This window comes from Acinonyx jubatus, chromosome A1 (assembly GCF_027475565.1).
Source record: "Acinonyx jubatus isolate Ajub_Pintada_27869175 chromosome A1, VMU_Ajub_asm_v1.0, whole genome shotgun sequence".
Classification (NCBI taxonomy): Eukaryota; Metazoa; Chordata; class Mammalia; order Carnivora; family Felidae; genus Acinonyx; species Acinonyx jubatus.
This window is the reverse complement of record NC_069380.1, coordinates 6017054-6035925: the sequence shown is the minus strand read 5'-3', so window position 1 is coordinate 6035925 and position 18872 is coordinate 6017054. Positions and strand designations below refer to the sequence as shown.

General features: G+C 40.7%; 1 protein-coding gene and 1 long non-coding RNA gene across 5 annotated transcripts in view; one reads left to right on the top strand and one right to left on the bottom strand.

The window, feature by feature from the left end:
* The window catches only part of LOC113600862 (uncharacterized), a 67549-nt gene extending 62896 nt beyond the window's left edge, over positions 1-4653 (top strand). Inside the window, exon 4 of the long non-coding RNA XR_008293466.1 lies at positions 3251-4653. This is a non-coding gene — a long non-coding RNA (uncharacterized LOC113600862). The remainder of the gene's footprint in view (positions 1-3250) is intronic.
* The window catches only part of CDK8 (cyclin dependent kinase 8), a 124737-nt gene extending 115808 nt beyond the window's left edge, over positions 1-8929 (bottom strand). For all 4 annotated transcript variants that reach the window (XM_053209919.1, XM_053209959.1, XM_015083752.3 and 1 more), the window contains exon 1: positions 8798-8929. In XM_053209919.1, the coding sequence (XP_053065894.1) occupies positions 8798-8925 (128 nt within the window). In that variant the 5' untranslated portion in view covers positions 8926-8929. The remainder of the gene's footprint in view (positions 1-8797) is intronic.
* Between the last annotated feature and the right edge of the window lie 9943 nt (positions 8930-18872).

Here is an 18872-nt window from a genome sequence, read left to right as displayed (position 1 = left end):
TAAGTTAAAATTTGCTTACTACACATCATACTCCCTTTTCCACCAGATAGAACTCCTTCCTTTATAAAGAAATTCTGGAACCAGATGCTACTCCTCTAGCCTGCACTGTAACTCCCCAACCTTCACTCACTCTTATTTACTGCCCATTCACTCGTGTAACTTCTAATTATCTTTCAAGTCACAACTGAAATACCATCCTTGAACCCCCAAGAGCAGATCAGATACCCCCACGGCAACCTATGCATCTTCCCTAGTGCAGCCCTACCCCCACTATGCTATAATTACCTTTTTACTTGCCTGCATCCCTGAAAAGTCTGTAAGTTCCCTGAAGACTTGGACCCTGTCCTGTTCACTGCTGAATTGCCAATATCAGGCACAGAACCTGACATATTAGAGACATTCTGCAAATAGCTACCAAATAAATTAAAAACATAAATTTACCAAAAACAAAACACTACAGCTAAAGAGAAACTATAATGAAACATCAAATATTTAAATGATTTGACTTTACATTTAAAAGGATCTTCAATGTTGGGTCAACATTAGAAAACGCATTACAAGTAATGTTTTACTTTACACAACATTTTCTTGGAAAGTGTGTATAAACTGAATTTTTTGCAAACTAAGTCATGTGGTAAATACACCAAGAGAGCTTATGTACTTAAAGAGATTCTTTCATAAAGTGAAAAAAAAAAACAAAACTCCAAATAAATTTATTCTACACGAACTCAAATTTTCACAATTGGCTCTCCTTAAAACAGAAACCTTATAAAAATAATTTTTCAATACTCATGTCTGCTTTCCCCAGAAATAGGACTTGGTTAACATTAAGTCATGACACCACTGATGGACAAGTTTTAGGTTTTTTAAATCTCTTTAGTTCTCTCGACAACCTCTAAATTCGGGTGTCTAGAAACATGTACAGTGGTCCTTGCATCATGATGTAAAGAATTCCTGTCCTTAGGATGATTATTCGTTGGAACTCATGAGCTCATATAATAAAACCATAAATTTTAGAGAGCTGTCTCAAGAGATAAGTAACTGAGTTACCTTGAGTCGTAGGAGCCTAAATAATTTATTCACATAACAAAAATAAACTCCAAATATCAATCACGGAACATCACGATTTAAACAAAAATGTCAGTCTGGTTCAGAGACTAATTATATTTTTCTTAAATTTACAAATAGAGGTTTGATCTCTCCCATTTGAATTGATTTATTTACAAGGTATATTTCAGAAAAAAAGCTTTATTCTTTGTAGTGGTTCAATTTTTCAAATACCTGGGACTTGTATTTGGCTCACCTGATCAACAAAGTTTGCCCTGTCTTTGACTTTTGGTTTTGTTCAATTTTGTTCCTGGTAGCAATACAGCCAGCCGATCAAACTTTGCTTCTCTGGGTATTTTCACAAGATGCTGCTTTTCTAGTCTCCTATAATATGCTCGAGTTTTTAATTTCAGCAAATTGAAAAGGGACACTTTCAAATATGAATTTCATGTACACCAAAAATAAAAAAGTATTAAGTACCTGTCAACATTTGGCAATGTGCCAGGAACTGAGGGGAACACAATTACTGCCCTAGAGGAAATCTATAATATCTAAGCCATAAACATCCACCAGAAAGACCCAAAGGACATATAAACATTAACCACATATACTCTGAAGCAGTTACACAATACATCTGTGAAGGACTAAATATGTTTTGCGGGGTGATTAGTGAAGAGGGAATTACTGGAGTTGTATGTTAAGATAAAGTAGTTAGAATTTCTGAAGCTAAATGTTAGAACCTACTTCAGCTGGGGGGAAAAATTTCCAGCACAAGGTGCTGCCTGAGATAAAGTTCAGAATGGTGGTCTGATTTGATAGAGGAGCCAATTTTATCCATTTGCACTTCAGAATCCTGCAATGGACTAGAGAGTGAACACTCCTGGGTCTCACTGTCAGGTCTCACAAACGAAGAACAAAGGTCTTGGTCCTGCACCGAAGTCAAGGTAAAGCCACTCAAAAGTGGTTCTCAACTGCTTTGAAAAAGTGTGGCAGTTTCTCAAAAAGCAAAACCTAGTGTTACCATACCTGGCTGTATGCCCAAGAGAACTGAAAACAAAAATCCCACATGACAACTCAAACATCAATGTTATAAGCAGCATTAGTCATTATAACCAAAAAGTAGAAATAACACAAAGGTCCACCGACTGATGAATGGATAAACAAAATGTGGTATATCCATAGAATGCAATACTGTTCAACCATAAAAAGGAATGATACTGATACATGCACAATGAAGATGAATCTTAAAAGCATTAGGCTAAATAAAAGACAAACAAGGCCACACACTGTGTAATTCCATTTATATGAAATGTCCAGAACAGGCAAATCCACAGAGAAAGGAAGTAGATTAGTGGTTGCCAGGAGTTGGGGAGATGGGGGTTGTGGAGTGATGGCAAACTGATACGGAGTTTCTTTTTGGGGTAATAAATGTGCTGGAATTAGATAGGGGTAATGATTGTACAGCCTTGGGAACGTACTAAAAAGCAGTGGACTGCACACTTTGAAAGGGTGAATGTCATGGTATGTAATACATCTCAATTTTAGAAAGGGGGTTCTCAGCGTATTTTCTGCCATAACGCATCTGAAGGACATGACATGACTCCGTCAGTACAGGCAGCTTACTACAGCAGGGACTGGTTTTGGGACTCTAACAACGACCATAATAAAGACTCTTGAGACTCATGACACTAAAGGGTCTTCAAAGATTATGATCAAAATAACAGCTGAAAGTCACTTTTTAGTCACAACATCAAGTCACTTTAGGTAACAAGAAATACCTAAAGACAAAAAAGCTCTTAGTAGTTTCTAAGGAACAAAGAGAGGACCAAAGCCTACCTAAACTGGTGTGAAGGAAAGGATTTACAAACTGTTCTGAAGAAGGAAAGGACAGTAGGATTTTCATTCTCTAGCAGCAGCTAAGAACAGAAAAAGAATAGAAAAAGAATAAAGAGATAGTGAGGATCAGATTCAACAATAAAAGGCACTACAGGAAAGATGACAGCAGCCACAGGGGATAATATGTATTTATCAACACTGATCTGGCATATACAGTTCCCAAATTACATATGGATCACGTTTCAAATGTTGGTAAATCATAATTCTGAACACATTTGCCAAGAGAAATAATTGTTGAAAAGTAGGTAAGTTTGCAAAATGGCCTACAATAATTTATAATAATCTGTCATTATTTCTATTTTCCTAGCTGAAATCCAGTAGGCTGGAAGCCATCTCCCCACCTCCCATCTCTTCCCACATCAGATTCCAACAAGAGAAATTCTCCCTCTGGGAATTTGTTGCCACCACCATCTTGCAGGACAGAAAACTCTGGCTCCCTAGTTCTCATGGAGGTGAGGCCGAAGTAGAATCATCTGCTATCAAGAGCTGTAGTCAAAATGGAGTTCTGCCATGGCAGCTTTACATATGAGGGAGAAATTCGTAAGTCAGCCATTGAATTTCAGAGGCTGCTTGTACTCTGATTCAGCAACATTCTTGTGATGGGAAACTGCCGCACAGAGAATTAAGGTGCTCATTGTGAAATAACAGAAACCTCATCATGTCCAGTGGGTACAATGGATCATCTGTAGTGCACGCACATAGCAGGACACATACAGCAGGAGCTCAACGGCCAAAAGGTGTGGGGAGGGAAGGCAGGAGAAGAAAAAAAATTCAAACCCACACGATCTGCTGGGGTCTGCAAGAGCACAGTAAAAAAGCACCTCTCCTTACCCTAGTCCTCTGAAAATACCCTATCTGATGAGATCTTCCCCTTCTTTTAAGAGTCAAACAAAATGCTGCCATCTTTGAGAGGCTTTCCTTGAAAACCCTAAACAGGGTTGGCACTTTCCATCTGTGTTCCATTAGCACCCTGTATTAATTATTATAGCGCTTATTAAATCGCTACAGTTTATTTACATTTGTTTCCCCAGTAGATACCTCCTCAAGTAATGGAATATTTTATCCATCTTTGTATTACCAGTACTTCAGACGGTGCCTGGCACATGCAAGAGTCCAATAAATATTGGTTAACGAATGACTGTATGGATTTCTTCAAATGTTGAAAGAAACAGAAAAAGTAAAAATCAAATGAACAGCTCCCAAATGAATTAATTTGCCAGTCTTGCTACTAAGAAAATGGGATTTAAGCATGAAACCTCAAAGTGGCCTTACCAGTAGATCTGAAGGCACTGAATATCTAAGGTAGACAAATTCAACAGTGTCCCTTTCCATCACATTTTTAAAAAGTTATAAGGAATACTCTTTCCCTGGGCATGCAAAATCCTCAGTAATGGGTATGTATGTTGTATTTGGCATTTCTGACGTCTAAAGAAATATTTAAGTCAGATTGAACATATATGCAGGGTTCAGCAATATTCAGAAGAAAAACTATCCGATTCCTTCAGGGGAAATAAAGGGTTCCACCACGTTCTGATCATAATTAAGGAAATAAAACTGAATTAAAGCCCCAATGCAGACTGAATCAGAAGGGTCCTTTGTGCTAGCCACCAAATGAATGGTTCACTGGAGTGGGAACAAGCACAGTCCCTAAATCCCAACGTCTTAAGAGATAAAGATAATGGAATGCTACAGCAATAAAGACAGGTAAAATAGCTGGTATGTCTTTGGAAGTTAACCTAACTTCTTTCAGGCAGTTGGTGAGAACCTACATTAAAGCATGAGACTAAGAAACAAAGACGTGTATCACTGCCTAAAGTAAAATTTGTTTTAGTGGCTGTTTACCTAATCTTGCAAAAGTATTACACTTTACATTCATAATTTATTTCCCCAAATCATAACACTAGAAAAGACCTTAAAAATTATCAACTCAAGCCCTCTAATCTTACAAATAAAGAAATCGAGGTTTACAAAGGGCAAGTGACTTGCCCAAGGTCATACTGGTAATCAGATGCGGAGTCTGAACTCAAACTCAGTATTTGTCTCCCCAACATAAGAGTTTCTTCTACCAGAAGACCTTTGGTTCCCCCTCCACACACATACATATATGTGTATATATGTGTGTATGTATAGATACACCGACGTATCTACATAAACACTTGTTGCACTCGAAAAAACCAAGGCTGTTCAGAAATGTATTGAAAAAGTGTACCAATTAATTGAGTTAGTTGAAAAGACTACTCCTCTGATAGGTAAGACATTCACGTTTTCCAAATGACCCACGAAAACACCAAATCTCCACGTCTAGGTTTATATTTACCTTAATATATTAGCTTTATGAGGCATAATGGTTAAGAGCATGTGCTCTAGAATAAGAGGACCTTTTGTAATCCCCTAATTGCAGCTCTGACATTTAATCAGTCATATAAGCATAGACAATTTTATCTAACCTTTCTAACAGCTTAACCTTTCCAACAGTTTCCTCACCTGTAAAACTGAAAAACAGAACTGACTTGATATGGTACTTTGTGAGGATTAAACAGATGATGAATGTAAAAGGGCTTTGCCCAGGACCTAGTAATACTCATTAATTTAGCTATTATTATTACTGCCTCCTAATTTTTGGGTTGCCTACAAAAGTGCCCCAACAAAAGTTTTCTGTATATTTCTGTCTCTCACAAACACACACATATAATCCCAATTATATATAATCTGTTCTTTTGAACACAGAGTACAGCAAATTAAGAACCCTGTTCAAGAAAACTGCTTTTGCTTTTCTTTTTTGGAGATCAAACTCTTACCTCAAATTGATTTTTAAATGCTAGAAATGTCCAGTCCCTGTAATGAGAGTTTAGAATTTAAAAACACAAATTGTCTTGTCTTCTCACACTTTTCCATTCTTTCGAACAAAATGAGTTTGGTTGCCTAAATTGTACAAAGAGGAAATGCAACTGACTCAGAAAGAAAATGAATCTCCCTGCTTCCTACTGAGTACCCTTTTGGTGTTCAGACACAAAGGACACTATCTCATTTATGGTGACAGTGAGAACAAATTATTTCCAAGATTTATTGTGCATTTATGCTCTAACTCTATTAGAATCTGAAATTAACACAATTACAAAAGGTCCTTTTTCCATATATATAATCATGCTTCAAATAAAGTATTTCCTCCTTCCCCACATTCCTTAAAATGCTGAGTTTATTTTAAGTGTGGTATACTAGCAGGATAGTATTAATAATTCTTTGAGTCAAAGAAATGACCTTATGAGCTGTTTTATTTCCTAAAACTTAATAATTTAAGAAGCTAATACCTCCAGTCTGAATTCTTTTACTACGTGCTCATATTCTGTGATGCTTGCTGGAAGACTGAAAAGATACATTTATGTGCGTTTGTTCTAATAGACAAATAGGTCTAAACAAAACCCACTTCACCGTACATCTCAGGATTCTCTTTGAAGGTGTTATTGTCTGCGTTCCTAGAGTACTCTGAAATTTCAGTTACAGAATGTATAATTTAATTTGAAAGTAAATCAATACTAGAAACAAATTATTTCGTCATCATCTTTTTACAAAAGATTAAACAGCCACAAATTTTATTTTACCAGGACTAAAATGCATTAAATTACATTTCACTGACATAAGATCAAAAGAACCTCATAAATACAATGCTATATTTCACTCGAGTGATGAGGCTGTGAGAAGCCAAACCAAAAATATTCCCTCTGGAAAACAAAAACTGTCTTAAGTAATTTTAAAACTCTCTTGACATTTGATCCTTTTTAAATTTTTTTGAAGTTCATCCTATAAACAAAATCATTAAAGGCTGCTGGAAAACAAGCCCAAAAATTATAAAGTTTTTTTTTCCAAAATGCAATTGTAATTTTCAGCTATCACAAATGACTAAGAAATGTTTACATGCTGTACATTTAGCTATTTTTAAATTGTATTAATTCTTCTAAAATTATTTAGTCTAAATTAAAACCTAACTATGAGATATAAAAGGTGGTTAAAAGTACCTCCTGCCACTAAACAATACCATAGTTTTTAAATAAAATATAAAACCAAAGTTAATAAATTTATATATTTTATTAGCTTAAATCAGTAATTTATGGAAATAGAACTGGCTTCTCTCAGAGAGATTAAAAATAATTTAGAGTCACCAGAATTTTACAAAGCAGATGACAGACTGGTCAAATGTACTACTATGTGTAATCTCATGGCATTGGTAATTTTCTGAATATGCCCCAAATTACATAATATTGGTGGAAAGAGAAATGGTTTAAGGCTTTTGAAAAATATTATATGAGAAAGATAATTTTTAAAGTACATTATTAAACAATACTTCGATGAAAAATATAAGCAGAGTCAACAGTAGGTAGGTATCTCCAGATGCAGATTTCTCAAATGTCCCCAGATTATCCATTCCACTAAGAAGTACTTTTAAATACATGCAGCACACCAGAGTATCAAGTTTTCAAATCCCTATCTTTTGCAGATATCTGTACTGCTTTAACTGCTCATATAAGCACTGAAATGCACATACCAAGTTAATTAGAATCACCATCTTCCTTTAAGAGTCCCTTTTAAGTTATTTGAGAAAGACACCTCAGTCAATCTAAGAAAAATGTTTAATATACACTTCCTTTTCCAATATCCAGAATATTAAAGTATTTATAAATATGGCTCCCCCAACTTACTTCAGCTTTATGAACGGTTTCTTTTTTTTAGTGCTAATATAGTTCTGAACAAACCCTCTTACCTAATTCGGGGTGGGGGCGGGGGAGGAAAGCAATTCTTTTAAATGTGAAAACAGCAGCTATCAAATTGACATTGATATTCGAGTAAAGCTACTTTGTTTATACTGGTATCTAAAGATTATATAATAAACTCTGACATGATTTCTCCCGCAATTTTCTATAGTGTCAAAGGCAATAGACAACATCAACATAACGTTTGTACAAGAGGAAAACAAGGAGTTAATAAAATATATTTTCCCCTCAACTAAGAATTGCCTTCTCTTTTGTCAATATTACACGACATTCATCTACTGACAAAGGAAAAATGAACACTTCACTTGCCTGTTTAAGAAACTAAATTGGGAGCATTACCAGCCATAGACTTAATTAAGTTATTTGCAGGGGAAAATATTTAAAGCAAAGAGACGATTTACAGCTTATTGCCAACAGCTAAATTTTGGGGGAACAGGCCTGAACACGATAGCCCCTATTAGTCCCTTGCCTTTTTCCCCACCACCCACCCTGCACCAAACCCCCATTGTTCTATGTAAAACTCACAGGTTAATGGTATCTAAATAACAATTGCTACATTGAGGTTACAGACGATCCCTATGAAGAACTCTTCAGCATCACATTTACTTGCTGCTTTCTTTCTCCCAAATAAAATCCAAATTTGGTAATAAATCAATCACAAACTGGTGGAGGAAAGGATCACAGCTTCCCTTCCAGACTGATGGATGTCACTCCAGAGGCGGGCGAGGAAATCCCCCCGAAGGTTACCAGCATAAATGGACCCCTCCCCCCGAAAACCATTTAAACTGACGTTTTACTACGATTTTTTTTTTCAATCTAGAACCGAAACCCTTGAAAAGTATACAGCCCATGGAGTAGCAGCTCTTTTTCGCTATTAGCCACCGAAGTAGAATACACAGGCAGGATTTCGTGTGGGCTTGGATCCCTAGTACACCACTTCCTCCCCAAACCTGGCTGGCAGGGCCAGATTCGGGTGTCAAGGAAGTGGGAGACCGGCGCGCCGGCGCCCCACTCTCCCTCCGGGCTACCTGCCTCGGCCTGCGGGAGCGCCGCCCAGCGCGGACACCGGCACAGACACAAACACTCACCCATCTTTCCTCTTGGCTTTGTAGACGTGACCATAAGTGCCTCGGCCAACTTTGCAGCCCTCGTATTCAAACAGGTCCTCGACCCGCTCCCGCTCGCTGCTCAGCTTCACTTTAAAGTCATAGTCCATTGTCACAGCCTCCGGGGCCGGGGAGCTGGGTCGGGGGGCCGGGGGACAGGGGTGGGGACCGGGGAAGCACCGGCAGCCGCAGCCCCCGGGAACCCGCCCGCTCTACGCCCGGCGGCCGCAGCACCAGCCCGACTGATGCGGCAAGAGCAGGAGGAGGCCCCGCAAGAGCGCGGGGGACATCCAGGGGGACAGCGGGGCAGAGGCCGGCCGAGGGGGTGGGGGGACGGGGAGGTTCCCCCGGGCGAAGGAGAGCAGAGGGACGACGGCTGGGGGTGGGGAGCGGCGTCTCTGCCCTTGTCCCCGCGGGCTCCCGGGGCGCCGGCTCTCCTGCTCTCTCCTGCCGCGCGTTCTGCTCCCGCTGCGGGGAGCGGCGGGGCGGCCGCGGCGGGCTCTCCTCCTCTTACACTCGCACTCACGCCTCACCCTCTCTCTCACACACGCTCACACTCACTCACTCACTCTCTCACCCATACACTCAAACAGAAAGGCAGCGCCGCACAACAGCCGGTACCTCCTCAGAGAGAGGAGGAGGGAGGGAACTCGCGGAACACGGCCACAGCTGTCGCAAAAACGTCGCGAAGTCTGGGGCTGCCTCCGGGCCTCCCTGCAGCCTGCTCCGCGGCGCCAGTCCGGCCCCGCCGGGGCCCGCACCTCGAGGATCCGGTGGAGGAAGCAGGGTAGCCACTGCCCGAAGCTGCCGCCAGAAGCACCACGTGGATTGTCCTGACGGCGGCCAGAGCCCCAGACTACATTGCCCAGAATGCACAGGCCACCGTTGTTGCCGCCCCTTCGACGACTCCACCCCACACAGTGGTAATACGGGAGCGTTGCATGATGGGATTAGTAGTCCAAGGAGAGATTAGTTTCAATCGCTTAGAGGGATTTTTTTTTTTCCTTTTCCTTTTTCTTTTCTTTTCTTGTCTTTTTTTACAGCAATATCGCTAGAGTGTGATTTGGACCGTAAACTTAACCAGAGAAATTTATGTGCGAGGGAGGCTGGTTTGCAATTGGAATCACAGTTTGCGCCGCTTCCGAACTCCAGATGTTAAAGGGCATTAACATTATCGAAAAAAGTCTATATATTTGTAAACAGCTCACAGACTTGGTGTATTCTTGTCGTTCACAATCTGATAAGGGCTGCACAACGATATCAACATATTGACCCACATTACAAACATCAGTAAAAATGAATCAATGACCCGTGGCCATGCTACTCCTGAATAGTTTTACTATTGAGAAAGATGACTATCTAAATGCTTCCTATCCATTGAGAGGGGACATTCTTTTGAGTGTGGCCTTCTGCACCTCTGTCTATAAAGACAACACATTTGAGCCATGATTACAACAACGGATCTAGATTCATTGAAACTAATTTGTTGATAATTTTAAGGTAGGAAAGGTGCCAGCTGAAGGGGTCCCAGTATCTTGATAATAATCTCTCATTTTGTCTAATCCGTCTTATTTAGATATGTGTCTTTAATTTTTTATTAATTGTAGGTTTGTATTTATTTTACATTTTCCAATTGCTACTATTTCCACTAAAGCTCCCCACTCCCCAAAGGACATATAATCTCTCCCACTTTCAAACCCCCATAACCCTTTTTTTTTTCTTGCCTTTCTTGTGGTAGTCATCAAATTATGTTTTACTTTTCTTTTGCTAGATTATAAATGCCTATAGGAAATCATATTTGCATCTTCCACAATACCTAGTAATATGCTTTGAGTATGGTGCACAGTAAACATTTGTTGAATTAATGAGTAACCATATTTATGTTAAAAATATCCATGTACAAGGACACCTGGGTGTCTCAGTCAAGTTGAGCATCTGGCTTCAGCTCAGGTCATGATCTCACGTCTGTGGATTTGAGCCCCACATTGGGCTCTATGCTGACAACTCAGAGCATGAAGGCTCCTTTGGATTCTGTGTCTCCCTCTATATCTGCCCTTCCTCTGCTCATGCTCTGTCTCTCTCTGTCTCTCAATAAATAAATTAATTAATTAATTAAAACATTTTTTTAAGTTTAAAAAAAATCCATGTACAGATAGATGATGGCAATGATACCATTTGAAAAATCCTCAGAGGGGCTCTTCTCTTATATAAATTTCTTTGGATAAAATTGCGACTTCACCACTGGTTAAATTGAAGTTGTTTTCACCTAGCGCATTAAATATTATTTAATGTTTAAGTACACTGACGGGTTAGGTGAGCCTAGGTTTGAATCCTGCTCAGCTGTTTATTACTGGTGTGCCCTTGAACCATCAGTTTCTCTCTTTGTGAAATGGAACTCTAAAAGGCCCTAACTTAGAGGATGTTACATGTTCTATTCAGTGATATACAGTGGGTGATTCTCTAGCAGGACTGTTCTTTTGCAGAGTTAAAGAATTCAATGTTAAGAGACCGAATTTTTCTAAATAAATATTGTACAGTTTTAAGAGGTACAATAGGATGTGTGTGTGTGTGTGTGTGTGTGTGTGTGTGTGTGTGTACATGACTAGTGAAATGATTACTATAGTCAAGCTAACTGACAGTATTCTTACTATCAGTAATGCTGGGATAGGAAAGGAAGCCAGGTTTGGACCAGGGCAGAGAAAGGCCTGCTTCTCTCTGCAAAGCTAGGGTGAAAGTTGGGGGTCCAAACTCCAGGTTGGAAGAATGTGGTGGTTTGAGGTAAGCAGACCCCTGAACACAGCATCAGGATGGGGAGCTAAGGAAGAGATAGACATCAGTGCCTTTTGGGGAGAGCTTGGCTAATGTGTTAGGAGCAGTAATATCTAATATCCAATTTTAGGTTTTTCTTTTCTGTGTGGTATTTCCCTTCTGTCATCACCAGGCTATCAGCCTGGCCTTACTTGTGTCCATGCTTGGAGACAATGGAAAGGGCAGCAGCCTGAGACTCAATTAGGAAAGACAGGAAGGGGCCAAAGCAACGAGCTAGGAAGAACCTGGCACATGTTAGGATTCCAAAAACTTGAAGAATACACTGTTTTTAGAATGGATTTCCTGTGGATCAAAGGATGAGGGTTCATATTTGTTATTTAAATGAATTGAACATATCAAGAGCATGGAGCTGTCGTTTCCATTTGATTTTCAATTTCAGGTTATACTGATGCCACACGACCCTAGACTGTCACTGGAGATCATAATGTAGCAGAGTCTATGACCTTCATTGGTCCATGTTCCAAACAATGTGCAAATAATGCTCATGCTTTTCATAAATGTGGTTTTATTTACATCCTAAATTTAGCATCTCCAGTCTTAACATGCCTCCCAAACACCAGCCCCACATTTCAACTGCCTCCTGCTCAGCCTGAGGGGATATTCTGCTGCATCTCCAACTTAAAATTTCTGAAAATTATCATACTGTGCCCTGTACCTCCCAATTGCAGTGAATAGCAATGCCAGTAGACAGACATTCTGTTGTTTTACTGCCAATCCTAGGAGTTCAGGCCGTCATTAGCTGCACATTGTCCTTCATACTTGTGCCAAATATGCCTTTGTCTGGCCTGTTCTCAAAGGCTGGATGCTTCCTCATACCATCCCTGACCTTTGCAGCCCTACCCATCCTCCAAGGTACAGCTTAAATGCCTAACTTAGTCATGAACCTTTTCCTGGTCCTTACACCTGAAAATGACCTTTTTTTTTTTTAAACCATGAACTCCTCCTACCATTGGCACCATTATACTTTATGTGTAACTTGTGTAGAAACATCCCAGCTACTTTGTATTTTAGTCATTTATGTACTTAAAAAAAATCTGTCCTTTTGGGGCGACTGGGTGGCTCAGTCGGTTAAGTGTCCGACTTCAGCTCAGGTCATGATCTCAGTCTGTGAGTTCGAGCCCCGCCTCGGGCTCTGTGCTGACAGCTCAGAGCCTGGAGCCCGCTTCAGATTCTATGTCTCCCTCTCTCTGCCCCTCCCCTGCTCGTGATCTGTCTCTCTCTGTCTCAAAAATAAATAAAAACATTAAAAAAATAAAATAAAATAAAAGAGGTGAAGGGAAATTTAAAGAAAAAATCTGTCCTTTAATGAACACCTTAATGACTGAGTCTCTGACTTATTCATCACTGTATCTCCTAAAGTGCCCAGAACATAATTTGCATAATGGTATTTAATTACAATGTGTTTTATTGGATTGATTTCTCTAAAGGTTCAAATGGACCTTAAGGTGTGTGTGGGGGGGGGGGCAGTCATTTGAAAACATTTAACATCTTGCCCCAGCCTTGCCTCTGAACATGTATTTTTTTTGTAGTGTGCAAAAGAATTTAGTGCTATATATGATATATCATGATGTATTAATGGAAACACCCAAGTGTGTCTTTTCCGAATTGATCACTTCTTGTCTCTACAACTTTTCATTGTTTTCTCACTCAATATTAAAGTGTGCTTTAAACAGAAAATATCCAACCTTCCATTCTGCAGGTGGAATGTTCATCACCTGTATCATCAAAAGCGCATCTTAAATATCTACATTTGAGTAGTGTTAGACACAAGAAAGAACAAGTTAGATCAATCAACACTCTAGCCTTTTAACTTTTTTCAAAGAAAATATTAATGCGAAATTTCTCAATTAACTCTAAACACATCCAAAATATAATTTAAACCTTGGAAACAACCAGAACCAAAAAGCACTTTCAAAAATAACGTTCTTTCTCCCCTTCATCATGTGAATGTCATTTGTTCTTATAGACTCATTTCCACATGACTGGAAACTTGACCACTAACAGTTGCTGAATTTTGTATCAGACACCTGTCATGAGAGAAGAATTGACTGTGTTTCTCAACTCCGGTTCTAAAAATCACAGGAAAGGCTCTGGTCCAGCTCAGCTGGGGGGCCCATCCTAGACCAATGAAGTGTTACGCTTAGGGGCAGTGTCATATAAGAATATGAGAGCTCCTTCATTCAGAGTGATGAAGAAGAAGCGAGTGGGCAGCTCACAGAAGGGAGAAAGTTCTAAGTACCAGGAAGGATATAAAACAAAGCAATGCGATGGAAAGTGAGCCCAGAGGAGAGTCCTTCGGATTAGGTGGATGGCCAAGGATTCTCTGAGATGATGCTTAAGGAGACCTGAATGATGAGGAGAAAATCCTGCTAAGGTGAGAGATCAGGGTGGTCCAGGTGGATAGATGGTGTGCAGCAAGTGCAAGGGCTTTAAGCTGGGAAGGAAGTCGTGTGTGATAGAATTGTCAGGAGTAAGGGCAGGGGGCGTTGTGTGAGATGAAGGCAAAGAGGTAGGAAGGGACCAGATCATACAGGTCCTTGTAAGACCATAGAAAAGAGGCTTGGATTTTATTCTTAGGGCAAGAGAAAGCCATTGGAAAGTTGTAAGGAAGGGAGTGGCCAGCTGTGATCTATCCTTTAAAAGGAATATCCTGGCTAGTATGTTAACAATGGATTCCAGGAGACAAGATTGAAGAACGGACAGACAGGGAGGCAGGGCACTTGCTGCTCTGTTGGATGGGAGGTAAGGAAACGCAAGGAATCAAGACAACTCCTGAAGATGATGCCAGTTACTGAGATGAGAAAGACTTTGAGAGGAACAAGTTTAGGCTAAAGCTAGATACAAGACCGGCCCAGATTCGAAGAGTCCACAAGTAGACTCACTTCTCAGTAATGGGGAGAGCAAAATATTGTGGCCATGTCCTGCAGATATTTCATGGATCCATGTGACTCTGTGGATTTGGTAAAAGTTGAAGCTGTTCCTTTTCAAATGGCTTTGGTTTTCTAGAGAAGGTACAAGAAAAGTTGGCCTCTGTGAGTGAGGGGACAGGTGTGGAAGGAGAAAGCAGTGGTATCCATTCATGTCTGAAAAGGCTACGGGTTTAAAACAAGCTTTGGGCAGAATGAGAGAGAGAGCTGGCAGGATATCATCGCGGGACTTCTAGCCCATGTCGCAGGTCCACTTGCAGGCACAGCCATGCATTTATATCAATATCCATCTGCCCTGTTGTGAGATTTTCATCACCAGCACTCAACAGCCCAGGTGGAGGCCTGGCAAAGACAGATGTTAGATTCATCCAGGGTTAGAGCCTCGCCAGCTGGGTTTAATGAAAAGATGAGGCGACAGAGGTTGGAATTATTGGCAATAGCGTAGTTAAAATGAGAGACCATGACATTTAAGCTGGGGAAGGAGGAAAATGAGAACAGGATTTCCCCCTTTTATAGCATAGCACTAGCGTGAAAATCTTTAACTTAATTTTTTGCAGGATAAGTTAAAAAGTAAACACCCTCATTCCTTGCTTCTTTAATATGCAGGTATAGTAGCTAAAACAGAGACAGCTGAAGAAATAATATGAATACCAGGTTAAAAATGATTTCTTCTTTTCTTGGCTAATAGATTCCTATCACGGTTACTGGTAAGGGCATCCCAAACTGAAAATCTCTCCCATTTGTTGATGATGAATTCCGCTCTTGTGTTCTATTAAGTATTAAGGAAAATTTACCTCTTTACATTGGCAAGCAGTATTATACCCTTGTCCTTTTTTTCTTCTTTTGGACCCCTTTTCTCTTGGAATAAGCATATTACTTTCTGTTTTTTCAGTTCACAATACATTTTGCTACGCAACAGTATAGCAAGTAATCTATAGGAGCACAGTTTCATTTTATGTTCAGTTTTTCAAGGCTTAAATTACTCTTCTGTCTTCTTCCAATATGCTTCACCCTTTAGCTAGCTGGACTGTTACTCAGGCCCAATCACCAGAAGAGCCAAGTTTTTTCTGGCTGGTTCCTGTACAAACATGGATCTCCTGTGAACTGCATAGCTCCCTTTCTCACACACAAACGTGGTTAGGTCACCTCTGCCACCACTTGATACTTGACACCCAAGGCTATTTGTTTCCGTGCAACTTCACGCTCAGAACCTCTGGAACTTTTTCTCTCTGTTGGTAGCCCTTCCCCCTACCAGCCAAGGTCAAGTTCCATCAGGTATTGTCCTGCTTGCCCCCAAACTCTACATCCTGTTTAAATTTTAAAATGTTGTTTTACTTACATCATTCTCGTGCTCAAAAATCTTCAAGGACCCTGTGTGACCTTTCATTGCCTACAGCATAAAGTTCAAACTCCTTCATCTAATATTCCAGACTCTGTATTTACTTTTGCCTCACTTGGGAAAATGCTGGAAGGCAGCTTGCAATAGAAATGTTAGAATGAGATTAAAATCATTGGCTCCAAATAGCTAAAATTTCTACAATCTGCGCTCTTCCGTATCTCTAGTGTAGTTCCTAGTCAGTTCCTCTGAAGCTGCTTCCTAGCCAATTTAAAACAGTGGTTCTCAGCTCTGGGTGGCCATTGGAAATACCTGAGGAATCACCCCAGCAATTCCGACGTAATTGATCTGGGCTACCGCTGGGCATTGGGACTTTTAAAGCTCCCTGGTGATTCTAATGAGCATTTAGGGTTGAGAACTACCACATTAGAACAGTTTATTGATTCTCCCTAAAACATTCATCATTCCACTCTTTTCCCCAGCAATACCCCCCGCCCCCCGCCTTCTTTTCTGTACTTGTCTAAACCCTACCCACTCTGTGAGATCCAACTCAGGTACTCCTGGCATCTTTCCTTCCTATGAGCCAATACACTCATAGCAAGTACCTTGCCTACACTTACTTGGCATTTAGCATATATACATCTCTTACCTTTGTGAATTTATCCTGTGTCTTCAGAAGAATTCAAGGGCGTGAAAGGACAAGGACTGTTTTTTATCCCTAGAACATGACACAATGCCTTTTATACTATATACGATTGCGTGTCTTATGGGAGGTGATGATGATGATGTTGTAACATGCCAAGTCAAGCCGGTAACCATATCCTTTCAGAGCACTGACTCGGGGCTGCAGATGGGGCTACCTTTAGGCTACTGGAACCCACCTTGCTTTCACAGGCAAAGCTGAAGTACCCGGAAATAAGCCGCCCCCATCTTCAGTTAATAACTATAGGTACGAGTATGAATACTCTAGCTCTCATAGCCTCTGACGGGGACAACTGGGGGGACCTGCACTGTGTCCTGTGCCCTCTATGAATTTAGGTCAAAGTTGACCTTGCATCCCTTACTTAAGCTCCTTTCCTTCCCAGTTCCACTCCCCTATTCCCTTATTGGTTTTTCCAGGGAACACTTCCTAAATAAAGTATTTTAAAATGAATCCTTGTCTAAGGCTTTGCCTTTCTGCGGGGGTAGGGGGAGGATAGCCAACCAGAGACAGACAATAACACAACAGAAATAGCTATTAATGGGGCCCATGGGTGGCTCAGTTGGGTTAAGCATCCAACTCTTGATTTTGGCTCAGGTCATGATCTCACAGTTCTAGAGTTCCAGCCCTGCATCTGACGGCTCCACACTAACATTGTACCTGGAGCCTGCTTGGAATTCTCTCTTTTCTCTCTCTCTCTCTCTCTCTCTCTCTCTCTGCCCTTCCCCTCCACGTGTGTGTGCACGCGCATGCACACTCTCTCAAAAATAATTAAATAAACTTTAAAAAGTAAAAAAGGAAATAGCTATTATTTATTGAATATTTTCTATGTGCCAGGTATTAACTCACTTAATCCCCAGAATTAGGTAGGTCCTATGGTTGTCATTTTACAGATTAGGACACAGAGGCATATAGAGATTAAGTAATTTGCCCAAGTTCACACAGATAATAAGAGAAGGAACTGAAAAAAGAACAAACTCAAAGGGCAAGGACAGTAGGAGGATCAAATTAAACTTTTAAAAAAGTTAATTTCAACCAAGTTAAGCTTTGTGGGCTAGACAGAAACGAAACCACCATGGATACTTTTTTTTTTTTTTTATGAAATGCGTTTTAAGTTCTGATCAGCAATTTACAAATTTTCAAACATAATTTGTAGATTAGAAACTTCGTTTCTTTTAAAAAAATTTTTTTTAAATGTTTTATGTATTTCTGAGAGCGAGAGAGGGAGCGGGGAGAGGGACAGAGAGAGGGAGGAACAGAAAATCTGAAGTGGGCTCCTCACCAACAGTAGCGAGCCTGAAGTGGGGCTCGAACTCTCAAACTGTGAGATCATGACCTGAGCCAGTGTCAGAACAACTGAGCCCCCCAGGCACCCCAGAAACTTCATTTCTAAGTGACTGTCAGAAAATCCTCGTCATCTCCCCGCTCCCATCCCTGCAGTACTTTATAGTACGTGCAGCTGATCACAGGAAGTAAAACCCACACTTAAGGGCGCCCGGGTGGCTCATTTGGTTGAGCGTCTGACTTTGGCTTCAGGGCATGATCTCGCGGTCCGTGAGTTCGAGCCCTCATGGGGCTCTGTGCTGGCAGCTCGGAGCCTGGAGCCTGCTTCGGATTCTGTGTCTCCCTCTCTCTGCCCCTCCCCTGCTCATGCTCTCTCTGTGTCTCAAAAATAAATAAACATTAAACAAAATTTAAAACCCATATTTGGACAATTAATAATTTACATCCACTGCAGATTAAATGTGTATTTGGGGGCTAGGCTGGGAATTACCCTGCATGATTTCTCTGGAATATGCATTCTGAATCATAAACAGTGATTATTGAAATGAATTTCCGGCACTTCCAGATTTAAGTTCTCGTCTCCTGTTCTCGTTCCCAGCCCCGTTCATTGTCGTTCTTTCCAGATATGATGTCCTTCATATTTTAAAAAGACAGTTCTCAGTGGGGCATACGTGGACTATTTCTTACGCGGAGTGATTCCTCCTCTCACGCACCCTCTCTCTGCTCCATCAGCACTCAGTCCTCCGACACTATTTACTGAGCTCCTATGGTCCACTGTGCCCTTTTGGCTGCCATGGAAACAGCTGGTATAGTGTCTGGAACATGGTGGGTACTCATAAATGTTTATTTCCTTCCCCACTGACGTTGACCTTCTTATGAACTCGTCCATCCCTGTTCCCTTGCCTCTTCCAGAAAAATAGATATGCTTTCATCTTCCACTCATTTGCCAAAACTGTCTTTTTTTGAGTCTGGGCAGAATGT